This window comes from Pezoporus wallicus, unplaced genomic scaffold (assembly GCF_028554395.1).
Source record: "Pezoporus wallicus isolate ANWC-B61680 ecotype Strahan unplaced genomic scaffold, APGP_CSIRO_Pwel_v1 contig_5418, whole genome shotgun sequence".
Lineage (NCBI taxonomy): Eukaryota > Metazoa > Chordata > Aves > Psittaciformes > Psittacidae > Pezoporus > Pezoporus wallicus.
Window position 1 is genome coordinate 4,622,447 of NW_026640709.1, and position 25,054 is coordinate 4,647,500.

Sequence of the window (25,054 nt, forward strand, 5' to 3'; positions counted from 1 at the left end):
TTAGATGCTTGTCCAATCTGAATGAGAAATAACAGGAAAATTGGAGTTGAAGCCTTGCAGTAATGTGGATGGAAGCTGAAAATGCTCCATCTGCACTACACGAGCCTCTTATGACATGGTAATATTTAAGACAGTACAGAAAAATATAACAAAAAAATAATTAAAAGCTATGTAGTGCTTCATTTACTACTTCTAAAGTAGAGAATGCCACAATCTAGTAGTGAAAGAGGCTTAAGTAATAGAATTAAATTATAATGAAAATCACAATTTCATGTCCATATTAAATACAATATCTAAGGAGAACAAAGCATGAAAATATATACTTAATTAGTATCATTCAAATGTAAATGCCAATATGAATACAGCATGGTCTTTTTTATTTTGCTTTGATAAAAATTAGTTTTGATACAAAATAATACAACCTGTGGTGCTCAGCCAAATAATTAACATTGCAATGCTAGGTGTAAGTGTGGTCTCAATGGACAAACTCTTCATGCTGTGTGACTCAATCATGTTGTTAAAAAGAGGATGATGGGTAACATCTAAAGTCATTACTATTGAACTAAATTAAAAAAAAAAAGTTTAATAAACTACATGTTCATTTTTATAGTGTTCATGTATCTTTAAATAAAGATAACAATAATTCATGTCAAATGCTGTTGGAAAGCTAAATGTATCTAGAACTTTTGTGAAAAGCAGAGGTATGCCCATATATATGTGTGTGTGTGTGAATGTTTTAAGAGTGTGCACATGTATCACTGTTTTAACTTGCAGAAGAACACAGAATTTTATCATCTTCACACAGTAAAACTCCCAAATCAGTAGGCTAGCAGGAATCAGCACTCTTCACTGCTTTTGATTCTCTTGCCTATAAACAGATGTAGCTTACTCAGTACTACTAAGGTCAGCAAGTTGCCATGGCAAATTTTTAAAAAGTGAATTATTTTTGAAGAAACTTATCTATCTATAGTCCTAAGTGGCAAAAATAAACATAAACTCTCTCTTCTATTTACATCTATTTTTGTTTAAGACTAATTTATTAATTCAAGTGGGGCCAGCAGAAAGAGGAAAAAGGAGTTGAGCAAAACCCAGCATGTGTGAAAATTTGCAGGCATTAGATAGCTAAACAAACTCTAAGTCCCTCAGTGTTGCAGTAAGGTCAAAACCTTTCAGCATTGCATCAGCATGTCAAAATATGTCAACAAACCATCATACTGCAAGAAGAAGAATGACCTTTCAGTTCTTTATCTGCTGCCAATGAAGCTTTGGATACTGGGTATGCATGAACAGTTTTCCAAGCCACTTGACAAATGCAACTCCCAAGGTTTCCTCCAAGTCAAGTTGTTATACCACTGACTTTCAACTCACCAGTACAACTCTTTAAACCATTTGCAATTGTAGAATACTGATCTTGTTATAGAACAGCCATCTATAACCCCACAGCATAACTCACTCTTCCCCCACTACCTACAATCAGACAACAATTATTACTTAAACAGTCATCACAGTTAACATGTCAAACCATTTTAAACAGCTGAACAGAAAAAAAAGTAATCATTCTGATGTTCTGATTCAGTCTTTGCTCAGCATCTTTATAGTCACCAGCAAATGAATCTGAACAGAATGCTTTGTTCAAAAACCCCTAAGAATACAATGGCTGTTTGTGACAGAAATAGTCTTTTGCATTGTTTGTTTGCCTTTATCTGAAATAAACACATTTTTTAATCTACAGGATTCTATGATAATTTTACTATTACTGTTGTAAATGGAAGTCTCAAGATCAGGCATAATGTATTTAGGATTCCAAAAAGTGTGGTTATTATTTTAAAATTACTTATAGAAAACTTGCTTTCATTTATTCTTTCAAAAAGCAGAAGTATAGGACTAACAATATTTAGAATACAAGCAAATGGGAGAAGGAATTTAGTACAAGGTTGACTTACCATTCTTATTCAAAGAGATGATGAAATGCTTCTCTTTCACTATGTGAAATTGCCTTTAGTTTAATATCAGTGTCAAACATGACATTTTCCTACGGTCTTCCTCACATATAGTAAAGTTTCTTCAGCTAGTAACAGTGCCAAGCTTTCTCCTGGGACTCTCTAGAAATTACATTCCAGAATCTACATATGCCTTAGCCAGGCTTGCAGAAGATAGAAAATATAAATTGCTGTATTTGAGTTTATATCTTCTTACAGCAAGTCACTGACAGTGCACCATTTCTGATGTGAACCATGTGTTGCTGATCTCTATATGCCTTTCAGAAAACAACAGTCATGCCTATCAGCTCTAACACACTTTTACAGCTAGAACTCAAATTTTTCATTTAGAGTTAGAAGGAACTGTAAAATCAGACACTATAAAAAAAAAAAACCAACAAACCAACCCCAAACTAATAAACAGCAGCATTCATTTAAACCCTAAAATAATATACAGCAAGTTCTCAGACTCTGTTTTAAAGTACAATCTGTGTTACTTCATGTTCTTGCTCTCCAAATTACCTTTGGTCACACAGACTATTCAACAGTTTTTATCCTCGTGGTTTACAAGAAATACACCAATGTAGGCCAGTGAACAAAGAAAAGTGTGGTATATATGACATGCACAAAGCAATTATGTTTTGTACATGCAGTTGTCTTGTTTACCCAATGGCAGTGAAAGCTGTAGACTACTCAGTGGATACCACCACTTTGAAGGAACATACTGAGGGAAGGGATTCTGTAAGTGCACGAAACATTTTATACTAAGTTTGTTCAGTATATAAAATAGCTTTTTTTCTAAAACATCACAGCGCAAAATCAGTGGCAAAAAGACGAAGCTTGCCTTTTCCTTTTTATTATTGAAAAATCTCAATACCTAAACAGCATCTTAAATTACAACTGTGCAAACCCACTGACAAGGTACACTTTGTATATTTTTAATGCGAAGCTTAATTTGAAGATGAGGTTGCAGTGCAGCACTGCAACTGAAAATTGCTTAACAATACCATTGATGTATGAGCCATAAAAAACCTTGCTAAGCTGTCCCTGCAGAACTCAGAGTAATAAAAAGGTGTTCTTTTGCACTGAGGTGAACAGACATGGTTGACTGCATCTAGGGAGCTGTACTGTTAAATGAGAAAGTGCCATTTTTTTCCTGTCAGTACAGACCAGTTTAAGACACTCACAGATTTAGTTAGCACAGAGTACAGGATTTAATGAAATATACACATAACAGCAAACAAACCACAACTATATTCAAAGCTTTCAGTCAGATTGTGTGCAGAATTCATCTTACATCTGTGACAGATGTGGGGAAAAAACTAGAAACTTTTTCAGTCTTGCTCCTAATTTTCAGAGAAACAATAAAATAGCTGAATGGAAAAGGTCTAAATTCTCTTACATTTATTCCTCTCAAAGTATTTAGAAATGTATTTCTATCCACATCTAACAGGCAATGTTACAGGTTTTCTCTCCAATTTCATTTTGGCTTTAATTTCAACCAACAGATAAAGTTTACAAACCCCTAAACTACCAGCTGAGTGTTGTGATATCTCTATTGTGAACTGATGCTGCTTCTCCAGATGATTCTTCCTTCAAGAGGTATGGAGACAGGCAATTGCAGCGAACTGACAGGGAAACCGATTCTCACTTGAGAGATCCTCACACAGGTTGATTAAATCACACAAAATTGATTCACAATTTGTGCAGCTACACCTGTGTCTTTTCATACCAATAGTTCCAGAGAGCAGTGAAAGTTATTGTCTAAACTACATGCAACCTAATCTGTCAACATGTGTTTGCTAATGCAACTGTCATTACATTAGAAGCTACAGTAACTCAGAACTCATTTCAGAAGATACTGTAATACTGTTAGTTTCGCCAAGGATTTCTACTTTAAAACCCCCCACAAAATATTTCTGATTTCCACAGTTAAACTATCACTAAATTCTGGATTTCGGAAGTAACAAATCTCACTATGGAGATTTTTAGTTTCCTTTATATGAATGTTTAAGAATCATCAATTTCTGTAGTTGTTTTCAATATGAGCAGTTATAACAAAAGATCTGGCAAAAATCTCAGAACTACTTCCAAAAAAGCCTTATTGATCCACATGTCGCTTCAGTCTAGCTTTTACAATATTAAAGTTACTTGACCAACAGCTCAGTGAAAGATGTTATTCCATTTTGAAAGTTGTGATATTAATTAATACATGATTTGTCTTGGTTTCCTGATAGAAACATAAGAGAATTTTCTTTCAGAAATGTCAGATTCAAATGGTACACACTATTCTCAAATGTTTTACACATTTTATAGGTCAAATCAAAACATGGATAGTCCTTTTGTTCAGCACAAAAGAAACTACAACTTCTCAATGGCAATTTTATTGCAAACAACAAATGGAACAGTGCCTCCATACTAATTGTCTACTCAACTTTCACCCCATCTCAAATTAGTGAGTATCTTTATGTTACCTATTTAAAATTCACTTGGAGCTGCTTTTATCTGAGACCATCTTTTCTTCTCAGAAAATATTCTACATGTACACATTATGGTCACCTTGCAGCCCTGAGCTGCTCCATCCCCTCTTATTTACACTGATGTGCAAGTTTAGCACTCTGCATCAGCATTTTTCCTGCCATTCTCACTATTTGCCTAGATATTGCATATACTGAAATTTCTTTCTAGGTCTTGTATTCTGGTTACATGTTTCACAAATTCTTTTCTAAAACTTTCCTGTAGTACAGCATCTTCATACATCCACTGACAGTCTTCCTGAGATTCCTACTACCTACACTCAAGTTTTGCAAGTCACTGCTTTCTGGGACTGTCAAATAAGAACAGACCCTTCTCATGCCAATCAAGGATGCTGCTGCAGAGAATAATTTCAAAATCTGATGATGTTATTCTCAGTATTTGATTTTACTTTCTCTGCTACCTCCTGTATGAATCTGCTTTTAAGCTATTCCCCAACCCAACGCTTTCTCATCTTCAGCTGAAATAGTAACGGTCACAAGACTAGCCTCTAATGTTCATGCACACTATTTGTTGCATATTTGCGTGTTTGTCCCATCTTCTCCACTATCCCTCAAATTTCCCTGATGATCTCTTCTGCCTGCTGAGCAGACTTCTAAATTTATTTATTTTAAAAATGCATTCTTAAAACTGTCATTTACCTCACCTACTACTTAGGTTAGGGTTCCATCACATAAAAAAATGGAATTGAAGATGAAATGTCACGTTTAAGATTGTGAGGAGGTTCTAGTACTATGGAAAGATATATAGAATCATAGCATCATAGAATAGTTAGGGTTGGAAAGGACCTTAAGATCATGTAGTTCCAACTCCCCTGCCATGGCCAGGGACACCTCGCACTAAACCATCCCACCCAAGGCTTTGTCCAACCAGGTCTTGAACACTGCCAGGGATGGAGCATTCACAACTTCCCTGGGCAACCCATTCCAGTGCCTCACCACCCTTACAGTAAAGAACTTCCTCCTTATATCCAATCTAAACTTCCCCTGTTTAAGTTTTAACCCATTACCCCTTGTCCTATCACTACAGTCCCTAATGAAGAATCCATCCCCAGCATCCCTGTAGGCCCCCTTCAGATACTGGAAGGCTGCTATGAGGTCTCCACTCAGCCTTCTCTTCTCCAGGCTGAACAGCCCCAACTTTCTCAGCCTGTCTTCATATGGGAGGTGCTCCAGCCTCCTGATCATCCTCCTGGCCCTCCTCTGGACTTGTTCCAACAGTTCCATGTCCTTCTTATGTTGAGGACACCAGAACTGTACACAATACTCCAAGTAAGTTCTCAGGAGAGCAGAGTAGAGGGGCAGGATCACCTCCTTCGACCTGCTGGTCACGCTCCTTTTGATGCAGATCAGGATACGGTTGGCTTTCTGGGCTGCTAGCGCACACTGAAGCCGGCTCATGTTAAGTTTCTCATCGACCAACACCCCCAAGTCCTTCTCCGCAGGGCTGCTTTGAATCTCTTCTCTGACCAACCTGTAGCTGTGCCTGGGATTGCTCCGACCCAGGTGTAGGACCTTGCACTTATCATGGTTAAACTTCATAAGGTTGGCGTCTGCCCACCTCACAAGCGTGTCAAGGTCCCTCTGGATGGCATTCCTTCCCTCCAGGGTATCAAGCGAACCACACAGCTTGGTGTCATCAGCAAATTTGCTGAGGGTCCACTCAATCCCACTGTCCATGTCAGTGAGAAGATGTTAAACAAGACCGGTCCCAACACCGATCCCTGAGGGACACCACTCGTTACTGGTCTCCAGCTGGACACTGAGCCATTGACCACAGCCCTTTGCGTGTGGCCATCCAGCCAGTTCTTTACCTACCAAGTGGTTCATCCATCAAATTGATGTCTCTCCAATTTAGAGAGAAGGATGTCATCTGGAACAGTGTCAGACGCTTTGCACAAGTCCGGGTCGATGACATCAACTGCTCTACCCCTGTCCATCAGTTCTGTAGCCCCATCATAGAAGGCCACCAAATTGGTCAGGCAGGATTTCCCCTTAGTGAAGCCATGCTGGCTGTCACCAAGCACCTTGTTGATTTTCATGTGCCTTAGCATGCCTTCCAGGAGAATCTGCTCCAAGATTTTGCGGGGCATAGAGGTGAGACTGACTGGTGTGTAATTCCCTGGGTCATCCATTTTCCCCTTCTTAAAAATGAGGGTTATATTACCCTTTTTCTAGTCGTTAGGAACGTCATCTGACTGCCATGATCTTTCATAAACTGCATAAATATATACAATGACTGTCTTTAAAAGAATAAATCAGAACAATTTTAACCATCTCTAAAAGAAAAGATCTTCATACCATACTGATCTTCATTCAGTCAGCTGATCAGAGCTAGCCTAGCTAGAGCCACAGCGGGCACCCTTCAGCGACCGCGAGGGTCAACGGAGATGAGGAAAATCAGAGGGGATAGAGCAGAGACATCGCGATTCCCGACATCTCCCGATCCCCGAAGCCCCAGCAGCCCTTGCGAGAGAGCGGCTGACGTGGCGGGGGCGTTCCCACGGTGACGGCGACCACCCCCCTGCCCCTTGCCTTGAAAGAGCCTCGGAGAGGGCAGTGAGGAACGAGCAGGTCGCGTTGCTGACCCTGTTGCTGGTGTCCGACTGCGGACCAATATGGTTGCCTCCAGAAAGAGAGCTTGCAGTAAGGTGACTGCAGCAACTCAGACAGAGACCCCGTCCCAAACCGTGGCTGTTCAGGTCTCTGGATGCAGGGAGTGACAGAGCCTGCTGCTGCCGGGGGAGGGAGGACAGCATTCCACCTGCGTGAGGTGTGAGCAGGTAGAAGATCTGCTTAGCCTGGTGGCAACACTTAAGGAGGAGGTTGAGACGCTGAGGACCATCAGGGAGTGTGAAAGGGAGATCGACTGGTGGAGTAACTCCCTGGCGTGCCAGTCGGAACAGTTCCAGGGAGGTACTCCCCAAAAGGGGAAGGACCCCCTGCCCTCTCACACAGAGGGGGATGGCCTGAGACAGACCCTGCCCTGTAGCTGTTGCGCAGAGGTAGGGGACCAAAAAGCCGATGAGGGTTGGAAGCGAGTTCCAGTTCGGCATCGTGGGAAACCCTCCCCCCTTCCTGCCCTGCTTCCCCAGGTGTCCCTCAGTAATAGGTTCGAGGCCCTGGATCTTGAAGGAGAGGTAGGTGAGGATGTGGTGCAAGGCCAGCCTACAAGGCCACATAGGAAAAGGCGGTCGACTTTGCACCTCAAGACTGCCTCTGATAAGAAAGAAAGAAGGGTCATTGTAGTAGGCGATTCCCTTCTGAGAGGAACAGAGGGCCCGATATGCAGAGTTGACCCTCATCATGGGGAAGTGTGTAGTCTGCCTGGAGCCCGGATCAGGGATATCACCAGGGCGCTCCCCAACCTGGTGCACCCGACAGACTACTACCTGCTGCTGGTCTTCCAGACAGGTGAGGGGGAAGCTGCTTCCCGCAGTCTGAGGGGGATGAAGAAAGACTACAGGGCCTTGGGGAGGATGGTGAAAGAGTCTGGGGCTCAAGTGATCTTCTCCTCATTCCTTCCATCTTCCACTGATGATGTGGGAAGGAATGGGAAGATTCAGTTCATAACCGATTGGCTTCGAGACTGGTGCTACAGGCAGGGCCTTGGATTCTTTGGTAACAGCTGGTTTTATAGGGCACCAGTCTGGACAATGACAAGTGGGAAAGGTTTATCTCACAGAGGCAAAAGGATGCTGGGGCACGAATTAGCAGGGCTCATTTGGAGAGCTTTAAACTAGATTCGAAGGGGGATGAGGTTGTAGCTGGGCTTGCCCCAGTGGGGCAGCACTCCAGAATTGATGAAGACTGGGAGGCCACCTATAATCCTAGGGTGAAATCGGTGTGCTCAGCTCGCTCCCTGGAATGTCTGTACACCAACGCGCGCAGCATGGGAAATAAGCCAGAGGAGTTGGAAACCTGTGTTAAGTCAGGAGACTATGATCTGGTGGCAATTACAGAGACGTGGTGGGACAGCTCACAAGACTGGAATATAGTCATGGAGGGCTATGTCCTTTTCAGGAAAGACAGGCCAGCCAGGAGGGGTGGTGGGGTTGCTCTTTATGTGCGGGAGCAGCTGCAATGCACCGAGTTCTGTCCAGGGACAGATGACGAGCGAGTTGAGAGTCTGTGGGTGAGAATGCCTGTGGGCAGGCTGGCAGGGGTGATACTGTTGTGGGTGTCTGTTACAGACCACCAGATCAGGGTGAGGAAATTGACGAGGCCTTCTACAGGCAGCTGAGAGTGGCCTCACAGTCACAGGCCGTGGTCGTCGTGGGGGATTTTAACTTCCCTGATGTTTGCTGGAAGGACCACTCAGCAACCCAGCCACAGTCCAGGGTTCCTCCAGTGTATGGATGATAACTTCCTCCTGCAAATGGTGGATGAGCCAACCAGGTGAGGAGCGCTGCTGGATCTCATCCTCACAAACAAGGAGGGTCTGGTCAAAGCAGTAAGGGTTGAGGGCTGCCTTGAATGCAGGGACCATGAGATGGTGGAATTCAGGATCTTGTGTGGTAGGACTAGTAGAATAGCAAGTAGAATTGCAACCCTGGACTTTAGCAGGGCAAACTTTGGCCTTTTCAAGCAATTGCTAGGGGAAATCCCATGGTCAAGGCTGTTTGAAGGTAAAGGGGCCCAAGATAGTTGGTTGGCATTCAAGGATTGCTTTTTCCGAGCTCAAGATCGGAGCATCCCGACACGTAGGAAGTCAAGGAAGAGGACCAGGAGACCTGCGTGGCTAAATAGGGAATTGCTGGGTATGCTCAAGTGGAAGAGGAGAGTTTACAGGTCATGGAAGGAGGGGCTGGCCACTTGGGAGGAATATAAGGCTGCTGCTAGAGGATGTAGGAAGGCAGCTAGGATGACTAAAGCATCCTTAGAATTAAACCTGGCGAGAAGGGTCAAGGACAGCAAAAAGAGCTTTTTCAAATACATGGCAGATAAAACTAACACCAGAGGCAATGTAGGCCCACTGATGAATGGGATGGGTGCCCTGGTGACAGAAGATACAGAGATGGCAGAGTTACTGAATGCCTTCTTTGTCTCTGTCTACACTGCTGCAGGCAGTCCTGAGGAGCCCTGTACCCCTGAGACCTTAGATGAAGTCAGGTCAACGGAGCGGTTTGCCTTAGTCGATGAGGAATGGGTTAGAGACCAGTTGAGCAATCTGGACATCCATAAATGCATGGGTCCAGATGGGATGCACCCGCGGGTGCTGAGGGAACTGGCGGAAGTCATTGCTAGACCACTCTCCATCATCTTTACCAAGTCTTGGGAAACGGGAGAGGTGCCTGAGGACTGGAGGAAAGCAAATGTCACTCCAGTCTTCAAAAAGGGCAAGAAGGAGGACCCGGGTAACTATAGACCGGTCAGCCTCACCTCCATCCCTGGGAAAGTGATGGAACACCTTATCCTTGGTGCCATCTTAAGGCATATCAAGGATAAGAGGGTTATGAGGGGCAGTCAACATGGCTTCACCAAGGGGAAATCATGCTTGACCAATCTCTTAGCCTTTTATGAGGATATAACACGGTGGATGGATGATGGCAGAGCGGTGGATGTGGTCTACCTTGACTTCAGCAAAGCATTTGACACAGTCTCCCACAGCATCCTCACAGCTAAATTGAGGAAGTGCGGTCTGGATGATCAGGTAGTGAGGTGGACTGTGAACTGGCTGAAGGAGAGAAGCCAGAGAGTTGTGGTCTATGGGGCAGAGTCTAGTTGGAGGCCTGTAACTAGTGGAGTGCCTCAAGGGTCAGTACTGGGACCAGTATTATTTAATATATTCATCAATGATTTAGATGAGGGAATTGGGTGTACTATCAGCAAGTTTGCTGATGACACTAAGCTGGGAGGAGTGGCTGACACGCCAGAAGGCTGTGCTGCCATCCAGCGAGACCTGGACAGGCTGGAGAGTTGGGCAGGGAATAACTTGATGAAATATAACAAGGGAAAGTGTAGAGTCCTGCATCTGGGCAGGAACAACCCCAGGTTCCAGTATAGGTTGGGGAACGACCTGTTAGAGAGCAGTGTAGGGGAGAGGGACCTGGGGGTCCTAGTGGACGACAGGATGACCATGAGCCAACACTGTGCCCTTGTGGCCAAGAAGGCCAATGGCATCCTAGGGTGTATTAGAAGGGGAGTGGTTAGTAGGTCGAGAGAGGTCCTCCTTCCCCTCTCCTCTGCCCTGGTGAGACCGCATCTGGAATATTGTGTCCAGTTCTGGGCCCCTCAGTTCAAGAAGGACAGGGAGCTGCTGGAGAGAGTCCAGCGCAGGGCAACTAAGATGATTGAGGGAGTGGAGCATCTCCCTTATGAGGAAAGACTGAGGGAGCTGGGTCTCTATAGTTTAGAGGAGACTGAGGGGTGACCTTATTAGTGTATATAAATATATAAAGGGCGAGTGTCACAAGGATGGAGCAAGGCTCTACTCAGTGGCAAACAATGATAGGACAAGGGGTAATGGGTACAAGCTGGAACACAAGAGGTTCCACTTAAACTTGAGAAGAAACTTCTTCTCTGTGAGGGTGACAGAACACTGGAACAGGCTGCCCAGGGAGGTTGCGGAGTCTCCTTCCCTGGAGACATTCAAAACTCGCCTGGACACATTCCTGTGTAACATTATCTAGGTGTTCCTGCTCCGGCAGGGGGATTGGACTAGATGATCTTTTAAGGTCCCTTCCAATCTCTAGCATACTGTGTATACTGTGTATACCATTGACATGTTCAAAAATTCGGTCCAGCATAACTTATCTCCCTCCTTATGTACCTGAGATACCTACTACATTTTTTATTTTGAAGACAGTTGTTATTACTAGTTAAAATACAGGTAACATATGAAAAAAATACTTTATTAAAAAAAAACAACCAACAGTGAAACAGTACTACCCCAGATACAATGCCAATGAGCAATAAATTTCTTTACACATAAAGCCCACTTGGTTAGACTGTGAAGAGTTTATAACAAATTTGGCAGCTTGCAGGTATTTCAAAACATTACAGCAAAATCTGACTTCAAAGGCAAGTACTAAAAAAAAATTGAAATTTGACTTCTGTACCAAACTTACTCTGTACCAAAGTAGCATTACTGTAAATTACCATATGTATCTGCTGCGTGCAAAGAATTATGATGTGACTTTTTCACAAATATTTCAGCTTTCCAGTTTGGCACACTAATTAATGACATTCAAAATGCCGGATTGGTAACATGTATTTTATCAACATAGCTTAATAGTCACTAATGTTTTTTCCCATAACTTCTTTTAAAAACACAGTCCTGTTTATAAGGAAAAATAGTGGAAAGGTACCTGTTCCAGTAGCTCCAAAACTGGTCCTGTAAGTAGGCTTGGTGGCTACTTTCGTCACCGAATGAGGCTTTGCTTTCAATCCAGTGAATTATGTGTCCTTCAACAGCTAGCGTGACAGCAGAAAATAAACAGAACTCTTAAAATCACACTCAGCAGCCTGGAAGAATGTGTTTGGGAATATCTTATTTACTCCCTCAATCTACCGCATAATTCATTATTGCAACAGAGTTATGTATTTACAAAAAATATCTTTCAAATATGCACAGGACATTTTTTAAAAAAATATCTATTTCAATGGATAATTATAGAAGTTTAATTACACCCCATTTCAGATATTTGAATTTATTCTAACACAAACCAAATATAAAGGGAAAGAGACTAGACCAACGCGCAATTGCATTGTACTTTTATCCTTTGCTGGAAAGGAGTTGTCAGGTAAGGAACTGAAAACAAGAACAGTTAGCTAAGCTGTTAAAACCAGCAAATTCTCATCAATGAAGAGTGGAAGGTGTGAGAACAGCAAGGATGTTTACCATACATACATATCTCCTTCCTTGCCTTTGCAAAACCAGTAATGCTTTACCAGAAAGAAGCTAGGAATAAGAAGGCCTATGTGAAAAAATGTGATTCTGAATTTCTGTTTCACTCAGTGGGATTTGCTCTGGTTCACATCTTTCCTCACTGCTTGTAGAAGTGAATTTCTCATGTTAGTAAAAGTTTGTTTGTTTTTTTTTTTTTTAAAGTCCTTTCTGAAGTTGACAACCTAATTTTGCAGGAGAAATCATGAAACTAACTCTAAAAAAATAATTCTGTCTCTAATGTAATGTTGGGTATGGCATCTGAGAGCATGCCATCTCAGAAACACAATACAGAAAGATTACAAGAAGCTGTGGCGACACACAGTTTACAGCAGACTGTAAAATTACTTGGGAAATATGGGTAAACACCACATGAAGCCACCACACTAAGCTCCATATGCCACCACTACCATGCTATCAGTAACCAAGTTAACTTGTGTAGGCCTATACTACTACACCCTTCCCCCACTCCCAATACCCCCCTAGTACCTTTAGACCCCAGGAGATCTAACAGCCGAGGCATAAACTGTGTAGTCCACTGAGAAGCAATTTCTAAGAAACATTTGCCTTTCCTAGGCAGGTAGTGAGTCATGAAGAAGAGAGTGCAAGAACGGCCATACATTAGTTCAGACTGGACAACAGGTAGAAAATTATTTCTTGTCAATCTCAAGTGACTAAAATAATGTGAGAAAAGTAATGCACTAGCACTGTTTCGATTTTTAGAGACAAATCCACTCAAAACAAATTAATGGCTATTTTTAACCTTCTTTCTAATAGGGTAATACTACAAACCTAAGACTTCTTCTGGGTGTTTCCCAGTTTCCCTTCTCAAGCACTAAAAAAATTAGCTACACCTAGCTGCTTTCCTAGTTCCATTTAATCAGGCTCCTGGATAGGATATAATCTTACGTGTTACCAGTATAAAAGTGAGTATCTTGATATCAAGTATGCATTGTGTATATTGTGGTCCACATTACTGGGGAAACTTACTAATGTATATAAATATCTGAAGGGCAGGTGTTAAGAAGAGGGAACAAGGCTCTTTTCAGTGGTGCCCGGTGGCAGGACCAGAGGCAGCAGGCACAAACTGAAACATGGGGGGGGTCTGTCTGAACATCAGGAGCCACTTTTTCACTGTAAGGGTAACTGAGCACTGGCACAGCCTTCTCAGAGAGGCTGCGGAGTCTCAGTCCTTGGAGATATTCAAAAGTCATCTGGACATGCTTGAGCAGATGACTACCAGAGATGCCTTCCAACCTCAGTCATTTTGTGATACTGTAATTTCACAATCTTCCCTGATAATTTTAGACTGGATAAACAACAACTGTTCCCTCATGTCCTTGGGTCCTTGGTAGCTTTCTGAGACCCTCCACAAATAAGAATTATGGAAGTGAACTAGTAGAAGATAACTGAAAACTCTCCAGGTGTGGCTTGACAACTGTCTGTGAACTGCAGATCATCAGGATGCCAAAGCTCACCGTTTCAAATACAGAGTACTTTAGCTACGCAGGTATTTTTTGTTTTGTACATATAACCTCTTCTTAACATCACTAACATTTTTCTTTTCTGGAAACATGATTACAAATACAAACATCACTGAACTTTTTGGAAGATTCTCATATGCATAGTTGTTTATCTATTAAATAACAGACTGTCATGCTGAAAGATGGTATCTCAAGCACTTCCGAGTAGTGAGACATTTTATAGTACACATGTCAGTTCCTTATATCAGTGTATAAATCAGTTAGTAAGAATTCCAACTGTTGTCAATATGAAGAACAAAAAGCTAGTCACGTATATGACTTTCACAGGCTGCTTTCAGCCTTCTTGTTTTTTCTGTCAGACACCTGCACTGACAGGTGCTGTGTTCTATGGAGGCAAAGTCATCATCTTTTAGCATGAAAGTCAATTTACAAAAGATGATTAATAACCCTTTACACTTAGACAGCATTGATGCTTCTTCTTCCATGGCCCAGCCACTACGTCAGCTGATTACCTTCTTACATGGCCTCAAGACCAGAAAATGTAGATGAGCTTTGACATGACCTTTATACCTACCTTTATTCCTTCTTGCTTCTTGCTACACAGGATTAAAGAAAAAAAAAGAGAACTGCAGAGTTGTATTTAGATGCAAAGTGATGGCAAGAGAATAATGGCACTACAACAAATCTTTATGCAATGACCTATAAGTGCAATGGTAATACTCTACACCGCTTTGAATTGATTTGGTCTAGAAGTCTAAAACATTAATAGGTATTTCAGAGTTCAGTTCAGAAAGACAGTGTGCAGAGCAGTTTAGAGGGAGCAGGCATCTGGGGGTTCTGACTGTTCCTTGGTTTTCTTTTTTGTGATAATGAGACAAAAACATGCAGCAACCAAAGAAGAAGCACTGGGTAATACTACTTATGAGCAAACCTCTCTGACACAAACTAGAAGTTCTGTTCTTAAAATTATTAGGTTAACTACCAAAGAAAAAAAAACCCTACTTTGTAGTATCCTTTAATATACAGCTGTATAGCTGTAATGTGTAGCTGTAATATTTTAGCATGCACTCTTCTACTCAAAATAAAACAATAACAATTCTTTAAAAGACTTACCTACTGGCACTTCTAAAATGAAGTCTGGTGTTTTGTCATAACCCTTTGCACGAAGCTGATCTTCAGCTATACATACAGAATAAGAACTATTGTTTATAAAACTCTTCTGTTAAGTAGACAGCAGCATAATTATTTTTATTTTAAATAAGAGTGCAAGAATTACTAATGCAGTCATACATATCTTTCTTATGCATGCAATGCTGTGTCAGATTAAATGAACCTTTGTAGAAAAACTGAAGCATGGATATAAAAATGCTTCTTTGTCATCCCTGCATTTTTATGTCTTCATTATAAACATCATTAATTCAAGCTGTCATATAGTATTTTATAACCTCCAAATATTCAAAATAAAGAAGTATATTTGCTGATTGAAAGAAGAGTCTCCCCACATTAGGAAGCATTAAGACTAATCCTATCAACACCACAAATGTAGATATACTGTAGCTGCCTTCTTGGTTTTATTTCAATGTTAGCATAAAGTTGTTAAAAAAAAGAACAGGAAAATCCTTTTCTTCCAGAAATTTATGAAGGAGAGAAGCCACAATTTTAGTTTCTCTTGCACCCTGCAATCTATAGAATTTATTCAATTTCAGAACATACAAAGACCTAGAAATTCTGCTAACATAAACTATACAACTCTATTGCTTACAAATATTAGAGCTGAATATTCCAAGAAACAATAATGACTGAGCAAGATAAAACTGCAGAAGACAAAAGACGCTTCCTTAAAAAAGAAAAAAAAGGAAGCCCAAGCAAGCCCTTAATATTGCCCTTAATATTTTCTAAACTATTGTCCTTGATTTCTGATACCATTACACTGGCATTTCTAAAACACCATTTATCCATTAGAATTTGGAGTGACCTGGTCATTCAATTCCAGGCATGGCTTTCTGTCTTCACCCAAGCTCAACTAATGGCACTACCTAGTAACAAGTAAGGCTGTGTAGCCCCTTAACACCTACTGGGCTGTTGACATTGTCATGCATCCCATTCGCCTTTCTACATCACCTTTGATTAAAATTAATGGTCCATTCTCACTGTTGGGTAGCTTATTTCCAATCCATTTATCAGGTTAGGACAGTAGTTTCATGGCCAATGTTCAGAACTCAGTTTTTGAATACTTTGTGAATATCCTGAAAGGTCAGCAGTTTGAGTCCAAGTAACATTTTAATGACAAGAAAAACATACACTCTTAGAAATCCAAATATTCTAAAAGCACCTAAAGCAAGCTCTCCTCCCCTTTCCCATTGAAGAATGTAAGTCTGAAGTGTTTTTTTAATACAGTGAAGTCATAACTGAAAGCGGGACAGGAGTGATTTTGCGAAGTAAGTTGTACATTCAGTTAGGTGTAAACTGCAATAGCTGTTTATTAATTTTGATAGGTGCAGTATTTCTTTTGAAATTTGAGAGTATTTCTTCACTGTAACCACACCATATTGTAAATACAAGTCTTTGCAATGCAACAGTTCACTGTATCACCTGATCAGCTATTAAACTTTTTAGGATTTGGAGACAGAATTGGTTGTTGGCTGTTTTTTCAAATTTGTCAACATTGTCAGGAATGTGGATAAACAGTGTTAAGATTAACAAAGTTCTAATTTAACAGAACGTATGAGTCGAGAGTTTTGTGCCATAACATAAAAATGAGTTAACTGTCTGTGATCTCTTAATCTTGATTAAAAAAAATTCACTTTTATCCAACTCTATTTAACTGTAGTCTGTTCTTAATTGTTTGAAACAGTACAAAAAAGACAACAGGATGTTCAAGATGAAGTTTTCATTGTTTAAGAAGACACAAATAGCAATAGAAAGTTCAGTATTTTTCTTTCATATCTAACAAATGCTAGCATCAGAAATTCAGGGAAATGTAACTTAAAAGAACCCACTGAAAGCCAGGAAGGGGTAAACATTTCACGATAAGTCAACTTGGCAAGTCTCAGAACTGGAGTCTGCATCAGCATTACTTTCAATATTCTTCTGCAGATTCTTTTTTTCAAGGCTACTTGATTACTTTTAGAATCATAGAATTGTAGAATCATAGAAATCATTCTGTCGAAATCAGATTGTGTGATAGTAACACATGGCTTTAGAAAGAACGTGGTTTTTGCTTTAAGTCTGTTTCTGAATGTTTTCACTTGGTTTCTCCTGACATTCTGTACTGTGAATAGCATTATAAAATAAGGTTAAAAACCATGTTTATTATTGATGTGAGATGTCTATCGTGTAGCAACATAATTATAGATTACCATTTCTTTATAAATTTGGCAGAGGGAGGAGGGGAGGAGAGGGGAAAGAGATACAGATACTTCCCACAATCACCATAAACCCGTTTTTTTAACCAAAACCCCACCAAAACAGAAGCTCTAGCTTTTCAGCCCACTTATGTTTCAGATTTGTCCAGAAGCTACAGAGGTAGTATTCTGCACCTTAAAAGAGATCTTTTAGCTTTTGCATGGGTTGAGAGAATAATTTAACAACTGACTGAAAGCCAGCCCCCAACAGCTTTGACAGTTACATTTATGCATCCTGAGATTTGAAAATTACGTTGAAACAGCACTACTAAGTAGTTTTCTACAGATTCCCCATTAATTTAGATTTCCAACAAAACTGCAGCTTCATCTTTATGGTAACTTCACACTCAATCATAACCATTTAACACATCATTGTTCTTATACTAGCCTCTGGATATAACAAAGAAACCAAACATTCTTCTGTTGGTGCATGAATGAACAGCAACTGCAAATTTAAGATTACAGGAGAAAACACTGACCAGATTTCATGATTTATATCCAGGCTACTACTGAAGGACACAGTGGGAACCAAAGGAGGATAAGATTCCAGACAAAGGTCAGTACCTCCCCATACAGCTAAAAACTTTACTAATATATTCATGGCAAAGGTACAAACCCATAAAGATCCTACGCAGAACCTTGAAATTCCTGGCATTTCAGTATGGCAAGTGAAACGGTTCGCCTGTTTTGAGAGAACACTGATCACTTTAATCCTAAGCAAAGTGATAAGTATTTGAAAGCTGTGTTTTTGTTGAAGAGAGGACATGGTAAACGATATGGTTCTCATGAACAGTAGATTAACAAAAAGCAAAGTTAGTTTATATAGGTTTCAAATCAATTTCTGGGTGAACCTTACATCTGATCTGTAGGCTCTGAAAGCTAACTGCTCTAGAAACAGACAAATTATGTCCTGGAACTGAAGAGCTGTTTCATGCTCCAAGACTATACTGGGGCGATTTATATTCACCATGTCCTTAGACTCTCTGTTGCTCAGGTGAAGAGAGCTGCTACAAAAACCTTACTATTCTTGAGGAATAGTAAACTAATATGGAAACTGCAGAATTTGTTTTTCGTAACACATGTTAAAAAGTAATGGAATTGCAATTACAGCAATCTAAGTCCTGGGCCATCTTCAAAACTGGAATGTAGTCTTTCTCAGAGCCTAACAAAGCCTGAATTTGTTGACCTATAGGAAATACTGTCATCTCTTCTGTTTTGCTGAAGTTATCTTCAAGCAGTTTTGGAAGTAATTCTTAAAAAAGGAAAGATTTTATTGTGAGGGATTCAGTAGGGTTAATCTTGCACATACTAAGGAATTTTATTTTTTTTTTAATACCTAAAACCTTAAAAACACCTGCAATGGACAGAAATAATAAATACACCCATCTAACAGATCTTAAATCATGACTAAACAGTATTTCACTATGCATAGTATCTAAACAATAAACTCTCTCATTTATGTTTCTATTCTAATGAGTTAATCCATTCTAGATACTTTGACAACACAAATTTCTTAAAGCTTATTTTTAAAGATAAAACTGATGCTTATCCAAGGTCACAAAACATCAAAATTTAAATCTGATTTGTGCAGTACACAAGCTTGCACAAGCCGAATAAAATGCTAATCATTGGGTTGAGGATTCATTTGTGAGTCATCTAGTCCATTCTCTCGTATCGTGACAGGATTGGTTTCATTACCAGCTTTGACAGATGAATGTCAAGTCTAGCCTTGAATTTTCCACTGAAGGTGATTCCATAACCTTCCCTGGCAGTTTGTTTTATACTTACAGCTCCTAGAACTGCTTAGTATTTTAACTCATCATCATCTCTGCAATTACAGCTTAAGTCTATTACCTGTACCTCTGCTCTTATAGTTAAGTAGGAAAAACTACTTCCTCACATTTTCACAATGTCATCTGCAGGTTTGTATGCAATACTTATTTCTGTCTTTTTTTCATTTTTTCTCTAAAATAAAAGATCGTACTAATTCTGTTCCTTAATTACATGGGCAAATATTTTAAAAACCTTAATAATCATTCTAATTTCTTAAATTTGTTTAAAGTTTCCAAAATATTAACGTGAGTCTAGATTTAAGAAAGATCATAGTTTCTGATAAAACCAGCAAAATTCCCCGGCCACACAAATTTAGTGCAACATCAACAAAAGATAGCATTTCACTTTGCTATTGTCTCATCATATAAGAAGTTCAGATTTAAGAAGTCACTGTTCAGTTTATTATCACAATAAGAGAAATGATGCTTTAAATATTAATCTTTGTTTTAATGGCACTCATGCACAAGAAACATAGTGCAGGCTAAAAGAAAATAATGAAAATAACTTCATAATGAATCCTTAAAATGATTTTAAATATAGGGATTGTAAAATGAGTACTTGCATTAGTTAGTAGGCAGGGGCAAAAATTCAGCAGAAATTGCACAGAAAGCTAAATGAGTGAATTCTCTCGCAGTTCTTTAATACATAAAGCATTTTGAAGTTAATATTTCTTATGCTTCCTCCTAAGTCTCATAAGGCCTAGATTATGGCTAATATCTCATGACACCAAAAGTAATACTGCAGCAGATATTAAAGCATTTTTTTCAGCTACTTATTCTATAAAATATTAATTGCAAGCCTGTGCATGTGCTGTATATAGAGGGTGTTAGGTAACTGAGTTCCTGCTCAGTTCTAAATCAATAAAAGATAACATGTACAGCATCAATCATTTCTTACTCTTCCTTTACTACCTAATACAAAGAGTGTTGAGACTTATTTTTTTCTTAGGTAAACAGTCACTGAAATCTTTGAAGTTAAGGATTTGCTGGCTAGCCCCTACTACAAATTCTTACCTATGAAAGAGAGATTTTTTTCCAAAAGCATTTCTCGCAGCAAGACTTCATGCTCATGCCCGATAGCGCTGATAGCTTTAGATTAAGGAATGGAAGAACCAACTTCAGAAAAACATCACAGGTAAAATAACTAATGATAAAATACATTTGCCTTCATCTGCATTTCTGAAGTGAACAATGATTTGAACTCTAAGTTTTTAAATACCTTACAGGGAGTTTCAGAGGCATTTAGCACTTTGTGAAAATTAGACTACTGTATCATCAGCATACATTTTACAAAAATAAGACCAGTTAAATCACATTTATTCAGCATAAATAAGGCTAATATTTAAATTTTTGCTTTATTTCCCTCCCAAAATTAAACAAAAGTGAGCTTAAAACATGTAAAGAAATACCTTTTAATTTGCTCTTTACTGGCAAGTGTATCAATTCTCTAATTCAGCAAAGAATGAAATAAACTGCTTTTTTCCTTATATTCAGAAATTGATAGGCATCACAGCCATTTGAAACATCTTACTGTAACAAAACATCCTTTTAATTCATTTTTCAGAAGCATGAACTTAGGGAAGGATGAAATATTTTCTAGTGAAGTCCTTTTCACTTCACTGACAGCCTGTTGATCCAATGTGCTATTCTTAGCAACATGTAGAAAAGTCACCACATTAAGTATTTTTAATGTATCTTCCTGGAGGTCAAAGTTCTGTTCTGGAAGCTTTTAAGAAGAATCTTATGGAACATCATGATAAAGGACCTTACATTAAAAACAGTTAAGTTCCTAACTCTGTTTAGAATAACTTTTGAAAATTTAAACTACATTACAATGAGAGTTAATTACTTAATTTATATCAGCACTTTATGCTAACCAGCAAAAATACCAATTGTATGGAATCACTGCATTTACACATATAGTTTTTATTAATAAAACTGTATATTATGTTAAACTCTATGAGCATTTACAGAACAAAAGGGGTAAATGAAAAACAGCAGAAATGTAAGAAAAATACTGCAAATGGAATTTATAATGCATAGTAAGCAGAAACACTTAGACTTAGTCCATAATAATACCTGTTATTGATGTATGGCAATAACCATGGGGCAAAACTTGTAAATAACCTCACAAGCCATTTTCTACTCATGCAATCTAGCAGCCTAGTTTCCCGTAAGCATCTGAACTATTACTGAAAAATAGCCTCTTGGCATTTACAAAGAGGTTGACTTCATACTTTAGTCCATGCATATACAATTAGATAGTTATATTTAAAATCAATATGCAATCCTTCAGAAGACATTATGCTTTTAAAACCTTAACTTTAAATTGATTTTAAACTATTTTATGCACCTCAAAATTAACATCTAATTCAGCAACATACTTGCAGATAATGCACTTGCACAGTTTAGTATTAAACTTTTCTGTACCAAAAACGGAATTAAAAAAAATCCTCATTATGCTTACTGATGTCACTGCAGAGTCAATAACTTCACTTGAACCAGAATCTGAAGAGGATAGAAAAGACTTATAGACTGCAGGCAAGTTATTCTTAAAAACTGGTCATAATTCTACATATTCTGTTATTATTACTTTAAAAAATGACACTTTCAGAAGACTATAGCCAGACTGTTTGTCATAAAAATATTAATCTTACATTACTAGATGTGAAAATTAATGATCAACAATCTTTTAAAAACTGTGATTTATTAGATTAATCCACTGTCATAGAGCTGTATTTAATGTTGAAGATATGAAGATATGTTGAATGAATACATAAAATTATGATTAAAACCAGAAAATACAAGTATAATTAGAACTTCATCCTGCACCTGTTAAAGTTAATGGGAGCAGGGCTGAGTCTGTAGTAGACACCAGGCAAGTATTTCTAATGGAAAGAACATATTTTTAACGGGTGACTACCACATGTATCACGCCTAAAAAAAGTGCTTTTCATGCATAACTAAACATCACTGTAGCTGTTCTATCCTGCAACTGTACAGTGAAATCAGGATCTTCCCCCAGACTTCATGCAGAGATTTATGCAAGGAATCCCCAGGACCTGGGAGCCAATTGCCTTGCTAGCTGGCTCAGTGATAGGAGGTCATGATTTTGAAACTCTTCCTTTCACAGCAGACTGAAACAGAAGAGCTACTCATTCAGGACTTCACTGAAGTCTGGTCTTGTTAAAACCCGGTCTAGTGGAAGGTGTCCCTGCCCATGGCAGAGGAGCTGGAACTAGATGACTTTAAGGTCCCTTCCAACCCAAAGCATTCTATGATTCTATGAAAACAGAGTTAGGGTTGCAGTGATCTTTCCTAACAAATTATACTCTTAGTCTGGAATACCCAGCACTGAGAGGTTTCCCCAGGATTCTCACTGGATATTGAGGATCTCTAATTAACTATTTCAACACTAACCCCACACCCTCCCCCCCCCCCAACCAAACCCAACACCCTTAAAATTCAAGCTACATAGGGTTTTTTCCTACAGCTAGACCCATTTCCTTTACGAAGAAGAGAAAGTAAAAGAACTGCATGGAATGTCAGAGTTTCAAAATACTAACTGGTCAATCATACCTGAATTGCACTTGAAAACCTTACAATTAAAACTCAACAGAAGAGTTGAGATTGGAAGATATCTCCAGAGATATCTAGCCCAACTCCACCACTCCAAGCACTGTTGTCCAGTCTTAATAGAAAACCAGACATGAATTTCAACTAATCAAAACCAAAGAGGTTCAATCAGGCATATGAACGTGTAGCCAGCAAACTGACAACTTCCCGTGCCCCATCTGATTCTTGTTAAACAGTATAAGAGAAAGCTTTGCAGTGACCCTCTAGTTGATTGAATGCAAAACAGAGGAGTATGAAACGTGTTTTGTGAAGCAGAACTTTATGTCAGGTTAAAGCTAGACACATCTCTTCCACACAGCCTAAACTCGTCAATTGTGCACCTAAAATTTTATGGGAAAGGATACTGTTTGATGCAGTCCACCAGTGGTCCATAACAACAGTCATTCACAGTACACTGCCGACAAATAAGAGAAGTAGTATAGTGATGGGCAATGCGAAACCATTATAGTTAAAAAGAACCTTAAAAACAGTAATTACTTTTCTTCAAAAAGGCTATCAGATGCTGTTCAGATTTAATCACAGAAAACAAAACCTGCATGCTTTTATTCACTATAAAAGCAAGCTATTAAAAACTGAAATGCTCCCCTCACAAATACTGCATTGCCATTTATGGTGCACCCTGACCTCACTGATAGTTTATGATGACAGTAATTAAATGAGGTTTAAAATCTTTTACTCTGCTAGACAGATAACAGCACCGCCACAGGAAAAAAAAAAAAAAGAAAGAAAAAAACAACTGTGATTAATACCTGATAGACTTGATTTGCCAGAACTCCATCTGGAATCTGAGAAGGGTCCCGTAGCATACTATTAATAAGAGTTTTGGAGGCTAAAGAAATAAGGAACAAAAACATACAAAACCCCTGTTAGCACAGTTATCCACTTGGCAGGAAGAGAGACACACTTTTATAAAAAGAAAACATTTATGATGCAGATTATTTTGAAAAATATCAAACCAGCAACTACAAACTTTGTAGCTACTTAAACCCATTCTGATACAATTAAAAGGCTTGAAACACCAAAGGACTGTATTAGCACAGGGTGAAAGCAGGCCCTTGTCTACTTAACCAGTTTTACAGGACAATTTGTGCTTCAAAAGCATCTTGCAGCTCCTAAGGAAAGTGCTTAGTATAAAGAAAATGTAACTCAAAATAACAACCACAGCCTATGAGAATTTAAGGACGAAGGTATGTAAAAATTCAAAACAGCCTCTAAAAACAGTGTTTGGTCTGAACAATCTTAAGCACTTTATGATTTGATGATTCTAGTTTAGCAGTTTTCAAATTTATTTATTTACTTATTCAGTGTTGACACGTTTATCTCACTGTACTTAAAAGCTGGTAAAAGGCTTTCTGTGCTATGTTCAAATGTATGAGACACAAAAGAAATCAGAAGTGAATTTAGGAGTATTTACCAGTCTTTCATTCACTGAGATTGATACAACAACAAAAAAAAAACCCAACCATAAATCAGGAGATGCCTTTAGTTTATTTTCAAATAGGTCTTGCAAGCACAGGCATTATCTCTCCAGACGTTTAATCTGGGTAGCTGCATACACTATTTAATTACTAATAAAGGTGGAAAAACTAGTCTAGAAAAATGCTCTCTAAAAAAATTCACACACTTCATTTTATGATTTCTTAGAGAAAAACAACACTGCTGCACAAGCATAATCTGCCTCCTTCCTGGGAACAACTGCTGACAGAGTTCAGCTGGTGGGTATATTTGTACCACTGAATCCATAAACGTAGACTAGACTTGAGACTAGCAAGGTTCCTGCTTTGCCAAAGATTTCCTGTGTTACTTCAGGCAAATTCCTTTAACCTGGGTGTGCTTGGCTTGTGTAAACAAAGTGAAAAACTGCTCTCTTCCTGTTCTTAATTTTTCTTTTGTCCCAAAGTGGGGCCAAAGCTTTGTCACTCTCTTCAATGACTGAACTGAAAGTCTCAGATATCACTGTGAAAAGGGGTCCTGGAACCTGTGACATGAAGGGATCTGCCATATAAGCCACGATTTTGCCATATAAGCAACAATGAATGTGTGTAAACACTCTGCTGAAAGCAAAGGAGACTCTCATTTTAATATTCTCCCTGAATGTTGTCTCCTAAAAGCATGACAGTCAATTGAAAGTAGTATTCTCAAGAAAATATTTGTTTTAGAAAACTATACTGTAATGCAAACGAATATACAAACCAAAATTAGTTTAAAGGCTATGCAAGAGCTACAAAGATTGGCATCATCACAAGCAGAAGCAAAAGTTCCTGCAAATGTTTTAAAAAGAATGATATACTAAACCA

General features: G+C 39.1%; 1 protein-coding gene and 1 long non-coding RNA gene across 6 annotated transcripts in view; one reads left to right on the forward strand and one right to left on the reverse strand.

Moving 5' to 3' along the window:
• CDIN1 (CDAN1 interacting nuclease 1) overlaps nucleotides 1-25,054 on the reverse strand; it is a 129,006-nt gene that overhangs the window by 55,875 nt on the left and 48,077 nt on the right. For 3 of the 5 annotated variants that reach the window (XM_057420197.1, XM_057420198.1, XM_057420201.1), the window contains 5 exons: nucleotides 23,507-23,586; nucleotides 23,102-23,151; nucleotides 20,136-20,203; nucleotides 14,999-15,064; nucleotides 11,824-11,929 (listed from right to left, as the gene is read on the reverse strand). In XM_057420197.1, the coding sequence (XP_057276180.1) occupies nucleotides 11,824-11,929; nucleotides 14,999-15,064; nucleotides 20,136-20,203; nucleotides 23,102-23,151; nucleotides 23,507-23,586 (370 nt within the window). The remainder of the gene's footprint in view (nucleotides 1-11,823; nucleotides 11,930-14,998; nucleotides 15,065-20,135; nucleotides 20,204-23,101; nucleotides 23,152-23,506; nucleotides 23,587-25,054) is intronic. The other 2 variants (XM_057420199.1, XM_057420200.1) reach the window with 2 other exon arrangements.
• The window catches only part of LOC130605061 (uncharacterized), a 68,175-nt gene that overhangs the window by 31,548 nt on the left and 11,573 nt on the right, over nucleotides 1-25,054 (forward strand). The gene's annotated exons all lie outside the window — the stretch shown is intronic.